This window comes from Hemiscyllium ocellatum, chromosome 32 (assembly GCF_020745735.1).
Source record: "Hemiscyllium ocellatum isolate sHemOce1 chromosome 32, sHemOce1.pat.X.cur, whole genome shotgun sequence".
NCBI classification, from domain to species: domain Eukaryota; kingdom Metazoa; phylum Chordata; class Chondrichthyes; order Orectolobiformes; family Hemiscylliidae; genus Hemiscyllium; species Hemiscyllium ocellatum.
In genome coordinates, this window is record NC_083432.1 from 6,588,328 (window position 1) to 6,611,762 (window position 23,435).

Below are 23,435 nucleotides of genomic sequence, written 5' to 3' on the forward strand. Positions count from 1 at the left end.
AGGTCCCTTTCCCTCTCGGTGTAGGATCACACCCACCTCGCACCTCAGTGGAGGCCCTCAGGGCATTAACACCGGCTTCTTCCCCACACCCCCGTGGCTGCTCAGATCCAGGATTAGGATTTACGCAGCTCCTTGCACATTCTCTGGGTGTCTCACAGTGAGATACAGGCCACTGAGCACTTTTCAAATCCTTGTAATCACATAGCTATACGGTGATGCACATCCCTCAACCATCGCTATTAAGTCTGTTTTTGTGATATTGGGTTCAGTTATCAAGATTGGTTATGACACTAAGCAGTGCTCCCCTCTTTTTGAGTAGCATGGTGAGTCCTTTTACTCCATCTCCCATTTTACCACAGAGGTAGTCAGACCATCTGTGTCTGTGTAAAGGCAGTGCTCAGTCCCTCATCACATTTGTGTGTCAATTGGGATTATGTGCTCATGTTTCTTGAGGCTTGTGTTAAAATTGTGTCAATCCCCAATTCAAAAGGTAACAGAGTCATAGAGATATACAACACAGAAGCAGATCCTTCATTCCAACCAGATATCTTAAATTAACCCAGTCCCATTTGTCAGCACTTGACTTATATTCCACTAAACCCTTCCTATTTGTATACCCATCCGGATGCCTTTTAATCTTGTCATTGTCCCAGCCCACCATCACTTCCTCTGACAGCTCATTCCATACATGCACCACCCTCTGCGTGAAATAATTGTCTCATAACTCCTTTTACATCTTTTGCCTTTCACCCTAAACTATGCCCTCTTTGCTCTGGATGCCCTCATCCCAGGGAAGAGACTTCATAATTTCTTAAGTCTGTACTTGTAGTCAACTGTTCATCCTAATGTTCTGTTCCTACATTGTTTTCCATCTTTGCTAAGGTTGGTGAAGAAGCCCACTTTCTCTTTGTTAGTTCTATTTGCTGTCAGTCTTTGTTTCCTGGTTTGGCACATCTGTGCAGAGTTATCCCAGTAGCTGATTCAAGAGCTGTGTGGCTATACAGACCACAACTTATCTGTTCACCCATCACTTGATGACCTCTACTGGCTCGTGGTTCAGCATTGTTTTGATTTTTTAAAGTTTCTGATTTTTGTTTCCGCACCGCTTTATGGTTTTATCTCTCCATTTTGAACCTCTTCATTGCTTTACCTCTCCAGTCATGCAACTTTCCAAGATCTCTGTGCACTTCACATTCTGTCCTGAGTGCTGAAAATTCCTCCCTCAGTCTTTGGGCATAAAGGTTTGAAAAATTACTACCATGGTTGAGATTTTGGTCAATTGCCCTCTGTCCGATATGTCTGATAATGTTTTTATAAAGTTCCTTGAGAGGTGTTGTTAAAGATATTGTAAAATTGCAAGTGGGTGTTTATTTTAATAGTGTCCACTGGCCTGATGTGCCATCTTGAATTATAACACTTTTGCTAGTCTTTTGTCAGGAGCGTGAACCATCTCTGCAAAGAGATAGTCAAAGTGCAGGTTCTATTGTGGCTTGCAGTTGCTTCTGAATGGACAGTGTCTCAAGTGTCCTTGATCTGACAGAGTACAGGTTGTTAGTTTGAGAGTTTTTGAAATGATATAAGGCTCAAGCACTGCATGCCTTTTTTCTGTTCACAGTGTAAGGTCGTGGAACATGTGTTTCTGAACAGATTGGACATTTCAACATGAGTAGCAACAAACCTCTAGCAAGTTGTGCATTGAGATACAGAATTTAGTTGATTTTGAAAAACAAGGATAAAGACTCAAAGTATTTTCTTAAACTTTGGAAACTTTCTGATCTGATGTTATTCAACAGAATGCACATAAACCTATTTTTGGCCTTCATAAATACTCATAATCCATTTCTTCGTCAGCTCCCACTGAATGTACTTCAAACAATTGATTATATGCAATGAGAACACTGAATGCATCTCCTCTTGTGAGGGCGCATTGGATTTAATTTTCCATGTCCTCCTAGAATACGTCAGCTTCTGCTGAAATGACCAGTTTTCAATAACTCAAGCAATGTTTCTTCAATTCCTTGCAATGGTTGGCCTTATTGGATGGAGACCACCTAGTGAGTGATATAAGATCGATAGTTCCATGTGTACTCCTTGGCCTGTGCGCTGTTAGCTCATCTGAAGCAAGGCAAAATGGAGGAGTTTTAATCTGTTCAAATTCTCAATATTGAGCTATGTTGCCACTATGTTGGTTTGTACATTCAGTGGACATCATGGAGACATCTGTGGTGTCTCCATAGTAGAGTAGCCTGTAACCACTCATGCTTGTTTTTGCTTAAGGTGCTGAAAGCTACCAGCTCCTGGGCTGTGGTACCCAAAGAAAAGCCTCTGTGAAGGAATTTCAGCAAACTCATGAGTTTCTCCCTTCCCCTTGTTGGAAGACCAGCTTTAATCTCCAAACTGTTAATGTAGAAGTTCATGAGTGGAAAATATGAGAGACCAATTGTGTCAGCAAAAAGGCTTGGGGAGAGTGAAGTCAAAGGAAATGGAAGGAAAATTCAGTGCTGGTTGAGTCGTATCTAATCCAAAAAAATGGTTGTGGTTACTGGATGTCCTCTGCCGCCCTGTTTGCCAGTTCCTGCAGCAGCATTAAGCCCAGGCCTTTACCACCCAGAACATTTGCCAATTCTGGTCACCCTCCCAGCCATGGCGCCCCCCTCCCACTCAAATCCACAATAGTGGAGATGTGGATCCCTAAGCTGCAGCTATTGTGAAGTGGGAAGATCTGGAGATTCCTGATAAAGGGCTTATACCTGAAATATCGATTGGATGCTGCCTGACCTGCTGTGCTTGTCCAGCGCCACATTCTTCCACTGTGATCTCCAGCATCTGCAGTCCTCACTTTCTCCTAGTTCATTATGTTCCAGATATTGATCAGGCTCTGGTAAAAGATAGGCAGCATCCTGAGGGAGCCCTGAAGACCTTATGAATGGGAGCTGCATGTCATAATTGAGGTTAGGAACCCTGTAGAAGAAATACATCACCAGGGTGCACTATCTAGGAGGCTTGATGTATCAGCATTGTTGGATAGTCCAGAGACCAAAAATCACATCCAAGTATGCTTGAGTCTGCTTAGTTTCAGAGATCAGACAAGAATGGATGTTTTCAGATTATATTAGATTCCCTACAGTATGGAACAGGCCTTTCGGCCCAATAAGTCCACACCAACCCTCTGGTTGGAGTAACCCACCCAGACCCATTCCCCTATTTACCCCTGACTAATGCACCTAACACTACAGGCAATTTAGCATGGCCAATTCACCTAATTTGCACATCTTTGGACTGTGGGAGGAAACCCAAGCAGGCATGGGGAGAATGTTCAGACTCCACACAGACAGCCACCCGAGGCTAGAATCGAACCCAGGTCCCTGGCACTGTGAAGCAGCAGTGGTAACCACTGAGCCACCATCCTGCTTCTATGGTAGTAGCTACAAGAGCTCTTTTAATTAACTCTTCAATCCCCATTTTACTTTGTTACCTTCAATAGAATCTAGTAGATACTAAAAGACCTTTGACTTTATGATAGAAAATCATTGAAATAGCTGAAGATGGTTGGGTCTATGACACTACCTTGAGAACTTGTGTGTCGAGTTCCTGTGATTGAGGTCATTGACCTCCAACAGCCACTTCAATCTTCCTTTGTGTTAGGTATGACTGCCACCTGTGAAAATTTTCCCTGTTGATACCAATGAGTTCAGTTTTGCTCTGGTACCTTGAGGCCTCACTCTATCACATTGATACCATGGTAGTCACCCTCCCCTCATCTCTCTGTCTCAAGTCAGCTCGTTTGTCAACGTTTGGACTGTGACTGTAATGAGATCAGGAGCTGAATGGATCTGGTGGAATCCAAACTGGAGTGAACAAGTTATTGTTGAAGAAGTGTAATTTGATCGCACTGTCAACAATCCCTTCCAACAGTTTGCTACTGATCGAGTGTAGAATAATGGGATGGTAACTGGCTCGGTTGAATTTGTCCTGCTTTTTGTGGACAGGATGTTCCTCGGCAATTTTTCACATTGAGATAATCGCCAGTGTAAGAACTACTGGAGCAGCTTAGTTTGAGATGTAGGGTACATCCCTTTATAGATATTGCAAAGCAGTTTTTGTTTTTCAACACTAATCACCTTTTCTAGTTTAGGAAGCTCTGCAGCCTATTTGTTCACTGGAAGCTCCCACAAATAGCACCGTGATAAACACTTAAAAACAGATTATCTAGTGCTTATGGAAGCCATATTCAGCCTTCCTTATTACTGAGTCCAGTTTATAGCTCTCACGTTGAGTGGGAGGGTCATCTTGCTCTCCTCCATCATGGCTACACTTCCATGTATTCATGTGTTTACCACTCTTGGTATAATGATCAAAGGCTACTATGTGGTCTACTTTCTACTGAAGGTCTAATGGGTTAGGGATGTCTCAGTGGTTAGCACTGCCGCCTCGTAGCGCCAGGGACCTGAGTTTGATTCTAGCCTTGGGTGACTGTGTGGAGTTTGCATGTTCCCCCCATGTCTGCATGGGTTTTCTCCGGGTGCTCTCTCAGTTTAAGATGTGCAGGTTTGGTGAATTGGCTATGGTAAAATGTGGATTTACGCAGATAGGATGGAAGTGTGCGTTTGGGTGGGAGGATCTTTGGTAAAAACAAGGACTGCAGATGCTGGAAATCAGATTCTGGTTTAGAGGTGGTGCTGGAAAAGCACAGCAGTTCAGGCAGCATCCGAGGAGCAGGATCTCTGGAAGATTCGATGCAGACTTGAAGGGCAAAATGGCCTCTTTCTGTATTGTTGGAATGATGTGATACTGTAGTTAATCCAGATGATTACAAATCGCAGCAGCTCCTTGTGAGTCTCCTTTCACTTGGAATGATCTCAGGATTTGCTGGCAATCTGGAACAGGCCCATTTCCTGCATTTCTAGGCACCTTGGGTTTAAAATGATTTCTTTACTATTTAGGAAATAACAGATTAATTTAGCATCTGATCACAGCCTCACAGCTTCTGTAAGTATGATCTAAATAAATCACTTTTGAAGTGCAATAAATATTGCTTTATATAGAAACAGTAAACTGTCACAACTGGACTGAAATATCACCTTAGCTCATGTGCTGAATTCTATAATTTCTTCACCTGATTTTAAGTGGCACTTAACAATGTTTTAATTAACATTTCAGTGAAGTGTAAATGGTTGGGCTTGAATGTGGCTTAGTTCTGAAGAGCATCTAACAGTAAAATTCCAGAACTTTGACATTATGAAATGTTTTCATTTATTTCTTTATTTTAAATTTTGTTTCCTTCATTTGCCAAGATTTAGAGTTTAAGACCAGAGAAGTTATGGTGGAACTAAATAAAATATTGGTTAGGGCACAGCTAGAGTATTGTGAGCAGTTCTGGAAGGATGTTTTAACACTGGAGACGGTGCAAGGGGATTTACCAGAATGTTGTTTGTACTGGAGAGATTGTTATGAAGGGAGATGGATAAGCTGGGGTTATTTTCCTTAGAGCAGAGAAGATTGAGAAGGAATATGATTAAGGTGTATGCAATTATGTGGAGCATAAATAGGGTAAGACAGGAATAAACCTTTCTCCTTATTGGAGTGATCACTGACCAGGGACCATAGATTTACAGTGAGAGACGAGAGGTTTAGAGGAGATGTGAGGAAAAGCTCTTTCACCCAAAGGATAGTGAGAATCTAAAACTCACTGCCTGTAAGGCTGGTAGAGGCAGAAACCTTTATAATGTTCAAAAAGTATTTAGATGTGCACTTGCAATGTCAAGGTGTACAAAGCTGTGGGCCAAGTGCAAGAAAACGGATTGGATTTGTTGAGTGCTTGTCTTTGACCAGCACAGAAGTGATGGGCTGAAGGGCCTTTTGTAGAGATCTACAGCACAAAAACTCTATATATAAAATTATGTGGAGTATATTTTAGTCAGTGGGATTCAGTATTACTAGATATAGACTTATCACTGTATAGCACTGGAATATAGTGACAGACCTGCCTGTGCCCTTCACTACTTTACAATGGGTTGAAGTTCTGGTGTGTACAATGTGTTCATGTCATCCTGGGTTTACAACTCTAGTGGCTACCAGACTGTATCACTGTTTGACACTGGCATGCAGATACTGTTTGTTTTGTCTATGTTGTACAATCCTGACTGAACAAGAAAAGAAATTAATCCCATAGAGTCAGAGTTTTTATCATGTCAAAAAACGTCCTTCATGTCCAAGCCAGTCATCAAACATACATCAGTTCTGAACCCATTTTCTAACATGCCTATAGCTCTGTGACTATGGCATTTCAAGTATTTAGCTAAATACTACTTGATAGTTCCTGCCTCTACAACACATTTAGACAGTGATTTCTGGATCTACCCCCAAACCCGTGAGTGAATCTTTACTAGACAACCACCTGATGAAGAGCGATGCTCCGAAAGCTAGTGTGCTTCCAATTATACCTGTTGGACTGAAACCTGGTGTTGTGTGATTTTTAACTTTGTACACCCCAGTCCAACAACTGCATCTCCAAATCATGTTTAATAGAATCCACTGTACTTCCTACTGTTAACTTAAATCTCTGCCTAACACCTTGTTGACTACCATACTAAGTATAAATGTTCTCCATATCTACATGATCTATGCTCATCCACCTTGTACACCTCAATTAGATCCCACTGCTCAACCTTTTCTGCTCAAAGGAAAATAACCTGAGCTTCTCCAGCTTCTCTTTGTAGCTGATTCATTCCAGGACACGCAGCATCTTGGTGAATCTTTTCTGCACCCTCCCTAGTGCAATCATATCCTTCCCATTGTGTGGCAACCATAAATGTACTGTGTACTTCTGTGAACTGATGTTGTATTCAATGGTGACTAATGAAGGCAAACATTCCATAAGCCACCTTACCCACACTAGCTCACTGCCTTCAAGGATCTATGGACATGCACAGCAGTGATCCCCCGTAACTATCTAGCTTTTTACCAATCAATGTTTATTCCCTTGTCTTGTTAATCTTCCCAAAATGCATCACCTACACTTTCCAAAATGAAGTTTCATTTGCTGCTGTTCAGCTCATCTGACCAGCCTGTCTATACAGTAATGTAGTTTTCATGAAATAGTCAGAGTCATAGAGGTGTACCGCATGGAAACAGACCCTTCGGTCCAACACATCCATGCCGACCAGATATCCCAACCCAATCTCAACCCACCTACCAATACCTGGCCCATATTCCACCAAACCCTTCCTATTCATATACCCATCCAGATGCCTGTTAAATGTTGCAATTGTACCAGCCTCCAACACTTCCTCTGGCAGCTCATTCCATGCTCGTACCACTCTCTGCGTGAAAAAGTTGCCTCTTAGGTCCCTTTTAAATCTTCCCCTCTCATCCTAAACCTATGCCCTCTACTTCTGGACTCCCCCACCCAGAGAAAAGACTTTGTCTATTTACCTATCCATGCCCCTCATGATGCTATAAACCTCTATAAGGTCACCCCTCAGCCTCCGACACTTCAGGGACAATAGTCCTAGCCTATTTAATCTCTCCCTATAGCTCAGGGGCCAGAAGTCAGTGTAGTGGCCATCATTAAGCTGAAGGTGCTTGGGAAACTGAAAAATCTGAAGGTGGATAAATAATCTGCAATGGATGGACTACATCCCAGAATTCTGAAGGAGATTGAAGAGGCATTGATGGTGATCTTTCAGGAATCGCTGGAGTCAGAGAGTGTCCCAGACAAAAGGCAAATGGCTAATGTACCACTTCTATTTGAGAAATGAGGGAAACAGAAGACAGGAAACTATAGGTTGGTTAGCCTGACCTCAGTCGTTAGTAAGATTGTAGATACCATTAGTAAAGATAGGATTGCAGAGTACTTGGAAGTACATGCTAAAATAGGGTTAAGTCAGCACAGCTTTATGAAGGAGAGGCCATGTCTATTAAGTGAATTAGAATTATTTGAAAGGGTAACAGGCAAGTTAGACAAAGAGTGCCAGTGGACATGATCTATTTGGATTTCTTGACAGCTAGTGATGAAGGTGCTGCGCAGGAGGCTGCTAAGGTAAGAGCCCATTGTGTTAGGACAAAGATATTGGCATGGATAGAGGATTGGCTGACTGGCAGAAGGCTGAGAATAGGGATAAAGGGGTCTTTTTCAGGAAGCAGTTCTGCAGGAGTCAGTGTTGGGACACAGATATCCATGGTATATGTTAGCAATCTGGACAAAGGAATTGAGGGCATTAAGTTTGCAGTTACAGGAAGCAGGGAGGTGACAGAAGGACTTGGACAGGCAAGGAGAGTAGGCAGAGCAGTGGCAACTAGGATCCAGTGTGGGAAAGTGTTAGGTTGTGCACTTTGGTAGGAAGGTTAGGGACACAGTTTATTTTCTATACAGGCACAGGCTTTTGAAATCTGAAGCATAAAGGGGCTTGGGAGTCCAACTTCAGGATTCTCTTAAGGTTAGCATGCAGGTACAGTTGACTGTCAGGAAGGCAAACACAACATTAACCATTCATTTCTAAAGGGCTAGAATGCAAGAGCAGAGATGTATTGCCGAAGCTGTGTGTAAACCTCTGGTTAGAGCGCTTTTGGAATATTGTGAGCCAGTTTGGGCCCCGTAACCAAGCATGAATGTGCAGTGTTCAAAGAGGGTCCATAGGAGGTTTACAAGAATGATACTGGTAATGAAGGGCTTGTCATATGAGGAGCGATCTGGGTATGTACTCTGAGATTAGAAGAATAAGGGAGAATCTCATTGAAACTTGATAGAGTGAACACGGAGAAGAAGTTTGCACTAGTAAGAGATACTAAGACTTGAGGTCACAGCCTCAGAGTCAACAACCTTTAGAATTCAGATGAGGAGGAATTGCTTCATCCAGGGGGTGGTAAATCTGTGGAACTCATTGCCGCAGAGGGCTGTGGAGGCCAAATTGTTGAGTGTCAAAATTATGAGGGGCATGGATACGATAAATAGACAAAGTTTCTTCCCTGGGGTGGGGGAGTCCAGAACTTGAGGGCATAGGTTTAAGGTGAGAGGAGCAAGATATAAAAAAAGACCTCGGGGCAACTTTTTCACACAGAGGGTAGTACGTGTATGGTATGAGCTGCCAGAGGAAATGGTAGAGGCTAGTATACTTACAACATTTAACAGGCATCTGGACGGTATATGAATAGGAAGGGTTTGGGGGGATATTGGCTGGGTGCTGGCAGGCGGGCCTAGATTGGGTTGAGGTATCTGGTCAGCATGGACGAGTTGGACCGAAGGGTCTGTTTCAGTGTTGTACATCTCTGTGACAGAGATGGCTTCTTGATTGGTAAGGGGATCGGGGTTACAGAGAGAAGAGAGGAGAATGGAGTTGTAAAATCATGATCGAATTGTGGAGCAGACTTGGTGGGCTGAATGTTCTAAATCTGCTCCTACATTTTATGGACCCAGGCTGTAGATGGTGACATATCGGCAGTCAGAGGTGGTTGATAGCGAGGGCATGAGTGTGGCTGTCATTGGCTCCCTTTCTTCCCCATACCAGTTCCCTAGTTGAAGCACTAATTGCCTTTGAACAAAACCTTCTCCTACCACTGTAAGCATGATAGCAATTCAAACAGGGAGTGATTCTCTGGTTTCTGGAATGCAAAGTCACTGACTGCAACTGGGTGAACACTGACAAAGGTACTTGAGTGGCTCGTGAATGCCCACTTAAGGCTCTCAGTTAGCAGTGTGATAGGAAAAGTGTCCACTTGGTTTCCATTAACTTACTCAGAGTACAGTGAGTAAGTTAATGGTGGGGTGGCATGGTGGCTCAGTGGCTAGCACAGCTACGTCACAGCACCAGGGACCCAGGTTCGATTCTGGCCACGGGCGACTGTCTGTGTGGAGTTTGCACATTCTTCTCTGTGTGGGGTTTCCTCCGAGTGCTCCTGTTTCCTCCCACAATCCAAAGATATGCAGATTAAGTGAATTGGCCATGCTAAATTAACCATAGTGTTAGGAGTGAATATAGGGTAAAGGAATGGGTCTGGGCGGGATACTCTTTGGAGGGTCGGTGTGGACTTGTTGGGCCGAAGGGCCTGTTTCCACACTGTAGGGAATCTAATCTAATCAGTAGGAGAAAGGGAGGACTGCAGATGCCAAAGATCAGAGTCAAAAAGTATGGTGCTGGAAAAGCACAGCTGCTCAGGCAGCATCCGAGGAGCAGGAGACTTGAGGTTTTGAGCATAAGCTCTTTATCAGGAATGTTGGGGGCGGGGGGGGCGCACGGTGGTGGGCAAGGGGGCTGAGAGATAAATGGGAGAAGGGTTGGGGCTGGGGGTAAGGTAGCTAGGACTGCGATAGGTAGATGAAGGTGGGAGGTGATGGCGATAGGTCGGAGCAGATAGATGGGAAAGAAAATGGAAAAGTAGGACATTTCAAGAGGGTGTTGCCGAGTTGGAGGATTGGACGGGGGATAAGGTGGGGGGGAGGGAGAAGCTGAGGAAACGGGTGGAATCGACATTGATTCTGTGTGGTTGCAGAGTCCCAAGGCAGAAAATAAGGTGTTCTTCCTCCAGGCATCAGGTGGCTAGAATTTGGTGGTGGAGGAGGCTCAGGACTTGCATGTCCTTGGTGGAGTGGGAGGGGGTGTCAAAGTGTTCGGCTACGGGGCGGTGGGGTTGTTTAGTGCCTGTCCCAGAGATGTTCTCTGAAACTTCTAGAATATTGAGATATTGTAGGAAACTATTGTCATAAGATTAAAAGCATTGGGAAACTTTATAGTCACCTAGCCCCACAACTTGCTTCGTGGATAGTTGTAGGGTAAAAGAAGAAATGTTTTTAGCATGTAATGAAGAGTAAGTTGTGTTTTTCAATTTTGCTACTTGATAGACGCACTGCAGACTGCCTTCTCTGATTGGCTGTACATGATGTTTGTAGCTAGGAATGTTGGAGTTCCTTTATTGGAAAGATGTCTGAGTAACACAGCTATGTGACCCTGGAAAATACACGTTTTTTGGCTACACCAATACTCATGTCAGTCCAGCATTGAGGAATACGCACAGCAAGAAAGAACATGGTTTAGCCAGTTTTGTCTGTGCCATCTCTCTGTAAGAACAACTTTTGTAAGTTCTAATTAACTGCCTTATCTCTGTTGTGTTGTAAAGAATTTTCTATTTTCTGCCCATTTTTTCCACATACTTTAAATTTACAGACAAGCTTGTCATATGCTATTTTATCATACCCTGTCCTAATTCTGTTTGTCATTTATGTGTGTTCCATTTTTTCATTCCCCAATATTTCTGAGTAATAAACCTCCTTTGTCATTTTGCTGGGTAATTGAAAGGAAGGAGAAAACTGGGAATGACAGACTGTTTAGCCTAACATCAATACAAGGAAAATACTGCAGCCTATTAGAAAGGATGTGATCTCACACCCTGAGAAAATACCAACAGGCTTACTTAAGAGCATCACTGTTAGTGACGGACCTGTCCATACCAGTTCTTCACCTTAAGATTATGTAGTGACAGGCCTGTCTCTGCCAGTATATAACGCAATATTATACAGCCACTTATCTGTCCCCACCAGAACTGCAACCTAGAGTTGTACAATGGCAGAACTGCACCACCGCCAGTACGGTGCCTCAATGTTTTACAGCGATGGTACTGTGAATTCCGTTGCATCATCGTTCCATTAGAGTTCCTTTTAACTTCAACTATTTAACTTTTCCTTTGACTCAGTAGTCACTATCTCTGAGTCAGATGGTTGTCGGTTGTCGTTCTCCTCTGAAGAGCTGAACACGTATGCCAGGTGGACACATCAGTGAAGTACTGTTGGTTCACTTTGGTAGTATTCATTCAGTTATTTTTAAGTGATTAATGCATTTAGACTTTGGCAATCCATCCCTCAAAGCCCAGATTACTAACCTCTGTTGGTAACTGGATTTTCCAGTTATGTTTTGCTTTGTGAGTGGCTGTTTTTAGTGATGTACCGTAAGTACTGAATGGGAACCTGCTTTGAGTCCCAATCAATAGTATGAAAACCTGCCAATTTATGTGGCTGTTTAGGTTCTGGATGTAGGTTTGCTCACTGAGCTGGAAGGTTCATTTTCAGACGTTTCGTCACCATACTACGTAATATCTTCAGTGAGCCTCAGGATGAAGCACTGGTGGTATTTCCTGCTTTCTATTTATATGTTTGGGTTTCCTTGGGTTGGTGATATCATTTCCTGTTCTTTTCCTCAGGGGGTGGTAAATGGGGTCTAAGTCAATGTGTTTGTTGATAGAGTTCCGGTTAGAATGCCATGCTTCTAGGTATTCTCGTGCGTGTCTCTGTTTGGCTTGTCCTAGGTTGGATGTGTTGTCCCAGTCAAAGTGGTGTCCTTCCTCATCTGTATGTAAGGATACTAATGAGAGAGAGTCATGTTGTTTTGTGGCTAGTTGATGTTCATTTATCCTGGTGGCTAGTTTTCTGCCTGTTTATCCAGTGTAGTGTTTGTTACACTCCTTGCATGGTATTTTGTAGATGACATTAGCTTTGCTTGTTGATTGTATAGGGCCTTTCAAGTTCATTAGCTGCTGTTTTAGTGTGTTGGTAGGTTTTGTGGGCTAACATGATGCCTAGGGGTCTGAGTAATCTGGCAGTCATTTCTGAGATGTCTTTGATGTAGGGGAGAGTGGCTAGGGTTTCTGGACATGTTTTGTCTGCTTGTTTGGATTTGTTGCTTAGAAATCGGTGGACTGTGTTCATTGGGTACCCATTCTTTTTGAATACTCTGGTAAGGTGATTTACCTCTGCTCTATGCAGTTCCTCTGTGCTGCAGTGTGTGGTAGCTCATTGAAATAATGTTCTGGTGCAGGTTTGTTTGTGCATGTTGGGATGATTGCTTCTGTAGTTCGATATTTGGTCTGTATGTGTTGTTTTCCTGTATACAGAGGCTTTGTCCGGAGGCTCACTGAAAATGTTATCTAGTATGGTGATGAAACATATGAAAATGAACCTCCCAGTTCAGCGCGCAAACCTACCTCCAGAACCTCAACCTGAGTTACAAATCTCAAAACTTGCTGTATAGGTTTTATGCTTCAGCCCATGTGGACGTATGAATCAGGAACTTGAGTAGGATACTGAGCTTCTCGAGCTGGCTATATCTTTCAGTATGACCGTGGCTGATCTGATTGTAACCTCAAATCTACATTCCCACCTAACCCATTACATTTCAACACCATTATTACGAGAAATATCTGACTTAAAAATATTCAAGAACTTTGCTTCCACCGCGTTTTCTAGAGGGGTTCCAAAAACTCACTCCTGTCTGAAACAAAGATTTTGCTTCATTTCTGTTTTGAATGAGCACCCCTAATTTTTTTTCTACAGAATGTTTAAGATTCTTCCATAAGAAAAAAACATCCTCTCAACATCTACCCTGTCAAGACCCCTTAGGATTTTTTGCCTCATTTTAAGTCAACTTTCTAAATTTCCCTGGGACAGGAAAGGTTCCAGTGGATTGGAGAATGGCACCCTTATTCAAAAAGGGAGGGAGGCAAAATGTGGGAAATTACAGACTAGTAGTTTAACACCTGTTGTTGGGATAGTGTTAGAATCAATTATCAAGAAAGCAATATCAGGACATTTGGAAAGTCAAAATGCTATCCATCAGAATCAGTATGGTTTTATGAAGGTCAGATCATGTTTGACTAATTTGCTAGAGTTCATTGAAGATGTAACAGGCAAGGTGGATAATGGGGATATTGTAATTGTAATTTATCTGGACTTCTGGAAGGCATTTGATAAGATTAACAAGGTTCGATTATATAGGATGAGGGGTAATTTATTAGCATGGACGGATGACTGACAGAAGACCGAGCTGGGATAAATGTTTTTTTTCTGGCAAGATGTAATTAGTGGAGTGCCACAGGGTTTGGTCCTTGGATCCTAGCTATTTTCAATCTACAACATGGATAGGAATCATAGAATCCCTACAGTGTGGAAACCGGCCATTAGGCCCAACAGGTCCACACCGACCCTCTGAAGAGTAACCCATCTGGCCCCATTCCCCTACTACTCTACATTTACCCCTAACTAATGACTCTAACCAACACATCCCTGAACACTATGGGCAATTTAGCATGGCCAAATCATTAACTTGTACATTTTTGTACTGTGGGAAAAAAACTGGCGCACCTGGAGGAAACCCACGCAAACACTGGAAGAATGTGCAAACTCCACACACAGTCGCCTGAGGCTGGAATTGAACCTGGGTCCCTGGCGCTGTGAAGCAGCAGTGCTAACCACTGAGCCACCATGGTTCTATAGTCGAGTTTGTGGATGAGACAAAAACAGGAAGACCGATAAATTGCAATGAGGAAATAAGAACTTTACAAATGGATATAGGTGGGTTAGGAGAGTGGGCCAAAATGTGGTAGATGGAGTTTAACGTGGTTAAGTGTGACATCTTGCATTTGAGCCGAGAAAATGGGAAGGTGACCTGTTGTCTTAATGGGGAGAGACTTCGGGGTGCTCCAGTGCAGAGGGATGAAGGTGTACTCGTTTATGGGTCACAAAACTAGCATGCAGGTACAGCAGATAATAAAGAAAGTGAGCTTAATGTTGGCTTTTGTAGCTAAAGGAACAGAATATAAAGGTAAGGAAGTATTGTTGCAATTATACAAAGTATTGGTGAGACTGCACCTGGAATGTTGTGCAGTTTTGGTCCCCTTATTTGAGCAAAGATGTAATGGTATTAGAGGCAGTTCAGAGGAGGTTCATTAGATTGAGCCCAGACTGAGGGGTTTGTCAGATGAAGAGATTGAACAGTTTAGGCCAAGCTTTCTGGAATTTAGAAGAATGAAGGTGTTCAAATTGAGTTTTTTTAAGATGATAAAAGATATGGATAAAATAGATGTGGAATTGATATTTCCTCTTGTGGGGCATTCTAAGATGAGTGGTCAAAGTCTTAGGATAAGGAGTAGCAAATTTAAAACAGTGGAGGAAATACTCCTTCTCCCAAAGGGTTGTAAATCTGTGGAATTCGCTCCAGTAAGGTACTGTGGATGCTGGGTCAGGGAGTAAAGTTAAGGAGGAGTTAAACAGATTTTTGATTAATAATGGGATGAAGGGATATGAAGAGAAGGCAGGAATATGGGGGTGAGGAGTATATCAGTCATGATCGAATTGTGGAACAGTCAGGATGGGCTGAATTGTCCTAAATCTGCTCCTATAATTTATGAACGTTTCCTCTTCTAACCTCTATTGCAAGCCTAGCTTCTCCAAGCTTTCCTCAATAGACAACCCCAGTTCCAGTTTTTTTTTGTCTTTTCTGCCTGAAGCTCACCCTTCCTTAAGTAAAGTTGTTTAGACTTCAGTCAAGATTAGAATAGTCCTGGAAATGCACAGCAGGTCAGTCAGCATCCGAGGAGCGGGAAAATCAACATTTCGGGCAAAAGCCCTTCATCAGGAATTCCGGCCTACTTACAGGCCAATCAACCCAACCAGTCCATGCTCCAATTTAAATTAGATTAGATTCCCTACAGTGTGGAAAGAGACCCTTCGGCCCAACCAGTCCACACCAACCCTCAGGAGAGTAACCCACCCAGACCCACTTCCCTCTGACTAATGCACCTAACACTATGAACAATTTAGTTACACTTGGCAAGCTACAAAAAAGTTCAATCATGCAGTTTCGGTGATGTTGATTGAGGATAAGTTTCAGGCAGGACACAGGAGATAATTCTGCAGTTCTTCCTCACGATAGTGTAGGGGAGTCTTTTATGTCCATCTGTGTAGCAGATGGAGTCCCAAACATCACAAAATATGGCATCTCCAGCTGATTTTGATTGTTGTGTTTAAATCCTGGAGTGGGACTTGATTCTGGAACCCCATGACTCAGGTGAGAGTGGCTCTAACTGAGTTAGCATTAACAGTATTTCTGAGGTGTAATTTCTGTTGTTTCACATTGAATAAAACTGTCCACTTTGTATTTCAATAGACTTTCAGTAAACTCAGAGCATTTCAGCAGTTTAAACTGTGTTTCCTGAACATTGCAGGATGTGTCTGTGTTCTGGAATTGTCTGCAAATTGAACACAATACTGATATTACGTGGTGCTATCTGTTGGTAGGCTGTCCAGGCAGTTCTAATGGGCAGAATGTGTTCTAGCTTTCTTCTGCTATTGTGCTGTCCCTACCATGTGATGGACCATATTTTTTTTCTGTACAAATACTGGTGAATTAGTGATCCCTCGCTCCATGGAATGTTAATGTGCTTTACCTCCTAACTGATAATTCGTAAGTAGTGTTGGGGCAAATTAGTATCTCTTAATTTGGTACCTAGACATTTGACTCCGTTTGTGTTTTCTGTTCAGTAAATTCAAAGAAGAAACAGGTTAAGTAGCTACAGAGGCTGTTCAATACATTTCACGATAGTTTACCGCTGTAACTGCTGTAGGGTTATTTTGTAATATCTACTGCTGTTGTACAGTTGACTGAGGATGAGCTGTTTTACTACAGTCTGGCACCAGCAGCAAACATGGGTGTTTTACTACAATATCACTGCTTCATGAATCTTGTATTGCAATTGCTTTGTAAATTAATTAATCCTTGTTATATGAACTTTGCAAATATCTGGAAATGATTCCACAAACGGTAGATGAATGAATAGGTAAATATATTTAGTGTTTAGAGAAGTGGTGAGTGATAAGATAGACAGCAACTGAACTTCCTGTCCTTCAATTAGTGCCTTGCAATCTATTCTGCTTATCTTTACTCAAATCATAGAATCTCAACAGTGTGGAAGCAGGCCGCTTAGACTCTTGGAGTGCTCCCCAACCCTCCAAAGAGTATCCCACCCCGACCCCCCCCCCCCCCCCCCCCCCAACACCGCGTGTCCAATAGTTAATCCAGCTAGCCTGTACATTCCCTGGACTGTATGGGCAATCTATCTAACCTGCACATTTTTGGACCTGGGGAAGAAACCGGAGCACCTGGAGGAAACCTATGTAGACATGGGGAGAATGTGCACATTCCACACGGACAGTCACCTCAAGGTGGAATCAAACCCAGGATACTGGCGTGTGAGGCAGCAGTGCTAACCACTCTGCATCTGTGCTGCCCAAATATCGACAGTGTTCATTTGTCTCAACCTTTTGGATTTCTAAATCTCCTTTCTTTTTTGCCTCTGTTAGTTTAAGTCCGACTCACAACTTCCATCATATGATCTGCAAGAACACTCATTCAGGTTAAGTGGAGCTTGTCTCAGTGGAACAGCTTACTCCATCAGTCTCTGAATACTGGTGTCAGCGACCCATGAACTAAAACCTTGCCTTCTATCCCCATTCTTTCGACTATATGTTTAATTGTGTAAGCAGATTGATGCATGACTCGAGTTAGAACCTAGCGATGGTTATCTTTTCCAGTTCTGAATTTAAATTTGGCCCCTAACTGCTCAATATTCTCAACAAAACATTACTTCTGTTCTTCCCAGTACTAGATATGTCAAGGTTCACACATGGACTGAAGCAATGGATCCTCACACGATGCATCCTAAGAAAATATCCTGACACCTGGTCCCAGGCAGACAACCCAACTTCTGAAACTTCTGTTCAGGGCTGCTGAGAACAGCATCTATTCCCTGACTAAACTGAATTGATAGGCGTATGGTGTGTTCGCTTTCATTAGCAGGGGGATTGAGTTTAATAGCTGCGAGGTTATGCTGCAGCTCCACAGAGCCCCGGTTAGACCACACTTAGAATATTGAGGTCAGTTCTGGTTGTCTCATTATAGGAAGGATGTGGGAGATTTAGAGAGGGTGCAGATGAGATTTACCAGGGTGCTGCCTGGACTGGAGGGCATGTCTTATGAAGAGAGGTTGAGGCCACTCAAGTTTTTCTTATTGGAGTGAAGAAGGGTGAAAAGCGACTTGTTTGAGGTGTGCAAGATGATGAGAGGCATAGAGCGAACAGTCAGAGACTTTTTCCCAGGGCAAAAATGGCTATTCCAAGAGGGCATAATTTTAAGTTGATTGGAGAAAGGTTTAGGGGAAATGTGAGAGGTTGGTTCTTGACACACAGTGATGGGTCCATGGAATGCACTGCCAGCAGTGGTATTAGAGACAGATACTTTAAGGGCATTTGCGCGATTCTAGGATATGCACAAGGATTGTAGCAAAATGAAGGGTATGTAGGTTGGTTTGGATCTTAGAGTAGGATAAAAGGTTGGCACAACACCAAAGGGGTCTAGTAATTTCCGTGTTTCTTTTCCCTTTCCCCATTTGAATGGTATCCTGTACTATGGTCAGTTTTCTTATTTATCTGGCAGCCCTTGAGCTCTTCCATACAGGTAGCAAGTACCTGATGCCTGTGGGTCCAACTCATGTGCTGTGAGGGTCTTGCATTACTACAAGCCCATATCTGCTTGATGTGCGGTCAGACCCTCCTGTCTCTGACCAATTTCCAAGTCTAAAGTTCTAATTAACCCAAGGAGTGTGATTGCCTTTTGGAGTGAAGTGAACAAGTGACTCTCCTATCTCTTGCCCTGCAATGTTTGTTGTTTGGTCTACACCTACACTCATGGCTGATATAGTTCTGCAGTGCATTCCACAGCTGCCTAATGTTGCAGTCATGGTACACAACAACCTTATCAGGCCTACCTAATGCCATTCATTTGGTCACTTAACCAATTGCCAATTTAGTGAAGGAAAGTAAAGCTTGGGGCATAAAGAAGTGGGCACTGATCAGTTGACGTTTTTTTTTTAAAAAGCAGCACCTTCTTCACTCACTGTACCATATTTACACTTAAATTTCATTGCCAGTTTAGCACTCAGTTCAGTAAACATTCTGTTCCTGGACCACTCTGCTTCCCACTGTAAACTGACAGTTACACTTCGAGAAAACAATATCAAAACTTCTATTTTTCCCCCATCTTACTGTCTCAGCATTTTTAACCTCTGCTTTTAAACTCTGTCTTAAGAAACTAGCACTTTAAACTGGAAACATGGTCTGACAAGGATGTTTATATTTGCAGATTCTCACTTTATTTATGCTGAATTAAGTTTCATTTATGTCAAAATAAGCCTCATTTCCTAATGGCGCTGATTCTTGGCACCCTAATTGTCTATTCATGCTTGAGCTGAGGTATTGTGTTTTAACTATCAACAGCGGTGATGGGATGACAGCATCTCCGTCTCATTTTGCCTGATCCCTGCTAAAAGATTGCAAGGCAATAATCTGGAATTCGGAAATGGGGGACACGGAGGCTGATTGTGTGTCCAGTTCCGTACCATCTGAGATCAGCTCACTTGGCACAGATTTCCCAGGGTGGTGTGGGTCACTTTTGCTTTGCAGTTATCAGCTGCTGCAATGAAGGACACAAAATGTTCTGTTCCAATCCAGCTTCAGGATCTTAATTCCAGAGTTTGTCCAACACATATGGTGTCATTCTAGAGTAAAACTATTCTGAAGCTTCTAATAGTGCAGTTTATGTGTGAACTAGCCTGCACTGTGCTTGGGTAATAATTCACCCATGGCAGATGGTCAGTTTTTCATGGGTGGGCTGTTGGAGTGAGACAAATGAAGAAAATGGACTGATGAACCCAAATCATTTAAATCCATTGGCAGGTTACTGCTTACCCTTTATTGAAGTCAAGAGTGTGGTGCTAGAAAAGCACAGCAGGTCAGGCAGCATCTGAGGAGCAGGAACATCAGTGTTTCGGGCATAAGCCCTTCATCGGAGTCTGATCTCCAGCATCTGCAATCCTCACCTTCTCCAAGTCAATGTGTTTGTTGATAGAGTTCTGGTTGGAATGCCATGCTTCTAGAAATTCTTGTGCCTGTCTTTGGCTTGTCCTAAGATGGTGTATTGTCCCAGTCGAAGTGGGTCTTTCCTCATCTGTGTATAAAAGTACTAATGAGAGTGGGTCATATCTTATTGTGGCTAGTTGTTGTTCATGTATCCTGGTGGCTTGTTTGTTACAGTCCTTGCACGGTATTTTGTAAATGTCATTAGTTTTGCTTATTGTCTGTATAGGGTCTTTCAAGTTCATTAGCTGCTGTTTTAGTGTGTTGGTGGGTTTGTGGGCACCGTGATGCCAAGGGTAATCTGGCAGTCATTTCAGAGATGTCTTTGATGTAGGGGAGAGTGGCTTGGGTTTCTGGACATGTTTTGTCTGCTTGTTTGGGTTTGTTGCTGAGAAATCGGCGGACTGTATTCATTGGGTACCCATTCTTCTTGAATACCCTATATAGGTGATTTTCCTCTGTGCTGCAGTGTGTGATCGGATCATTGAAATAACGTTCTGATGCAACTTCATTTGTGGGTGTTGAAATGATTGCTTCTGTAGTTCAATATTTAGTCTGTATGTGTTGTTTTCCTGTAGACGTTGGTTTGAAGTTCCCCATTGGCTGTTCGCTCTACTGTGACATCTAGGAATGGCAGTTTGTTGTTGTTTTTCCTCCTCTTTAGTGAATTTTATGTCAGTAAGGGTATTATTGATGGCCTTGAACACTTCATCTCATTTGTTTCATTTACTGATGACAAAGGTGTCATCCATGTAGCGGACCCAAAGTTTGGGTTGGATGGTCAGCAGAGCTGTTTGTTCGAGTCTCTGCATTAGTGCCTCTGCTAAGGACCCTGATATCAGAAATCCCATGGGAGTAGGTTTTGTTGTTGAAGGTGAAGTGAGTGGTAAGGCGTAGGTCCACTAACTTGACGATATTATCCTTGCTGATGAGGTTGGTGGTGTTTGTTGTATGTGTCTTTGATTCTTCTGACAGTATAGTCAGTGCTTCCTTGGCCAGATTGATGTTGATGGATGTGAACAAGGCTGTTACATCACAGGAGACTATTATTTCATCCTCTTCTATCTTGGTATCTTTGATCCTGAGGAATTCTTGGGTAGAGTGGTGTGAGTCTTCTACTAAGTGTTTTAGTCTTTGGTGTAGCTCCTTGGCCAGTCTGTAAGTTGGTGTTCCAGGTTAGTGAGACTATGGGTCTGAGGGGGGCTCCTGGTTTGTGGATTTTGGGTAATCCATAGAAGCGTGGTGTGTTGGATCCGTCTGGTTTCATTTTTTTTGGAAGTCGGTCTTATTTATTTCTCCAGATTTCTGAAGTTTTTTGAGTAGGGCTGTGATTTGGTTCTCTGGTTGTGGGGTCAAGTCTGTCTCCACTTGGTAAGTGTTGGTATCTGCAAATAGTGCATTTGCTTTCTCAATGTCGTCTTTTTGATTTCAAATGCCTGTCAAGCACCCTTTGTCTGCAGGTAGGATAACAATGTTTTTATCTTTTTTTTAGTCTGTCTAGTGCTTTCCTTTCTTGTATATTGAGTGTTTCCTTCCTTTTTCCTGCTTAATGTTGGTGCAACTGTTTGTCTGATGGTTTGCTAGATTTCTTCTATGAGTTGGTTGCCTTTCAGTGTTGAAGTTGGCTAACGTAGTGCCACTGTTTAAGAAAGGTGGTAAGGACAAACTAGGGAACGATAGACCGATGAGCTTGACATCGGCGATGGGCAAATTGTTGGAGGGAATCCTGAGGGACAGGATTTACATGTATTTGGAAAGACAAGGACTGTTTAGGGATAGTTAGCATGGCTTTCTGTGTGGCAAATCATGTCTCACTAACTTGATTGAGTTTTTTGAAGAAGTAACAAAGGGGATTAATAGGGGCAGAATGATGGACATGATCTACATCGACTTCACTAAGGCATTCAACTAGGTATCTCATGGTAGACTGGTTAGCAAGGTTAGATCACGTGGAATACAGGGAGAATTAGCCATTTGGATACGGATTTGCTCAAAGGTAGAGGACAAAGGGTGCTGGTGGAGAGTTGCCTTTTTGACTGGGTACCTGTGACCACTGGTGTGCCACAAGGATCAGTGCTGCGTCCATTGCTTTTATTCATTGATATAAATGAATTGGATGTGAACATAGGAGGTGTAGTTAGTAAGTTTGCAGATGACACGTAAATTGGAGATGTGGTGGACATCCAAGAGGACCACCTCAGAGTACAACAGTACCTTGATCAGATGGGCCAGTGGGCTAAGGAGTGGCAGGTGGAGTTTAATTTGGATAAACGTGAAAGTTTGGAAAGCCAAATCAAGACAGGAGTTATACACCTGAATGGTAAGGTCCTGGGGAGTGTTGCTGAACAAAAAGACCTTGGAGTGCAGGTTCATAGATCCTTGAACGTGGAGTCGTAGGTAGATAGGATAGTGAAGAAGGCGTTTGGTATGCTTTCCTTCATTGGTCAATGCATTGAGTATAGGAATGTGTTGTGGCTGAACAGCACATTGGTTCAGCCACTTTCGTGATATTGTCTGCAATTCTGGTCTCCCTGCTATAGAAAGGATGCTGTGGAACTTGAAAGGGTTCAGAAAAGATTTACAAGGATTTTGCCAGGGTTGGAGAGTTTGAGCTGTCGAGAGAGACTGAATTGACTGGAGCTGTTTTTCCTGGAGTGTCAGAGGCTGAGGGGTGACCTTATAAAGGTTTACAAAATCATGAGGGGCATGGATAGCGTACATAGACAATTTCTTTTCCCTGGCCTGGAGGAATCCAGAACTAGAGGGCATAGATTTAGGGTGAGAGGGAAAAGATTTAAAAGAGACTTAAGGGGCAACGTTTTCTTGCAGAGGGTGGTGTGTAAATGGAATGAGCTGCTAGTGGAAGTAGTGGAGGCTCGTAAAATTGCCACATTTAAAAGACATTTGTATGGGTATATGACTAGGAAGGGTTTAGAGGGACATGGGCCAAGTGCTAGCAATGGGACAAGCTTATTTTTGGATATCTGGGAGGGATGGAGAAGTTGGATCGAAACCTCTGTTTCCACACTGTACATCTCTATAATTCTATGACCAATGTGACTTCTTCATGAACTTCCTGTAATGTCATCGTCATATGATTTGGTAAAATTGTATCACATTACGTAATTTTCCTTTCAATATAAATGCTCTTGAGTTTTATATTGGAAAATTAGAAAATATTGCCAAAAATGCTAACAATACTTTGTTAATTATGTTTGTCAATATTTGGTAGCAGTGCACCGATGTTATCAGGAATCCTGACTGAAAGTTTGAAAATATTTTTCTGTTCCCAGTTGTGCTGTGTGCCTAACCAGTCAGGCTGGAGGATTCTTTCACTAAAACCTTGACTTTCCAGTTTTCCATTTTTCTCAGGTCAAAATTTTCAAATTGGTTTTCTTTTAAAACAGTAAGAGTCCAGGGGATGAACTGGGAGCAAAGAAGAAGAAAAAGAAACCGAAACGGAAGAAGGAGAAGGGTGGAGGGAAGCTAGACTCGGAAGATCCATCTAAGGTATGGTTCAGATGTTCTGTACCATCTAGCGATCTTGATGCTGCAGACAGCCATTTATCTCCATGTAATAAGGTGTAAGCTTAACAATTTTGAAAGGCATCTGCACATTTCTTGTGATTTGATCTTTTCCTATACAAGTAAGATTTTTTCATGCAGCTGACTATGTATTTCAGTCAATGTTATTCAGTCAAAT

General features: G+C 42.7%; 1 protein-coding gene across 1 annotated transcript in view; it reads left to right on the forward strand.

Annotated features, from left to right (window-relative positions):
- LOC132830830 (glycylpeptide N-tetradecanoyltransferase 1-like) overlaps window positions 1-23,435 on the forward strand; it is an 86,210-nt gene that overhangs the window by 434 nt on the left and 62,341 nt on the right. Inside the window, exon 2 of the mRNA XM_060848705.1 lies at window positions 23,140-23,242. Within this exon, the coding sequence (XP_060704688.1) occupies window positions 23,140-23,242 (103 nt within the window). The remainder of the gene's footprint in view (window positions 1-23,139; window positions 23,243-23,435) is intronic.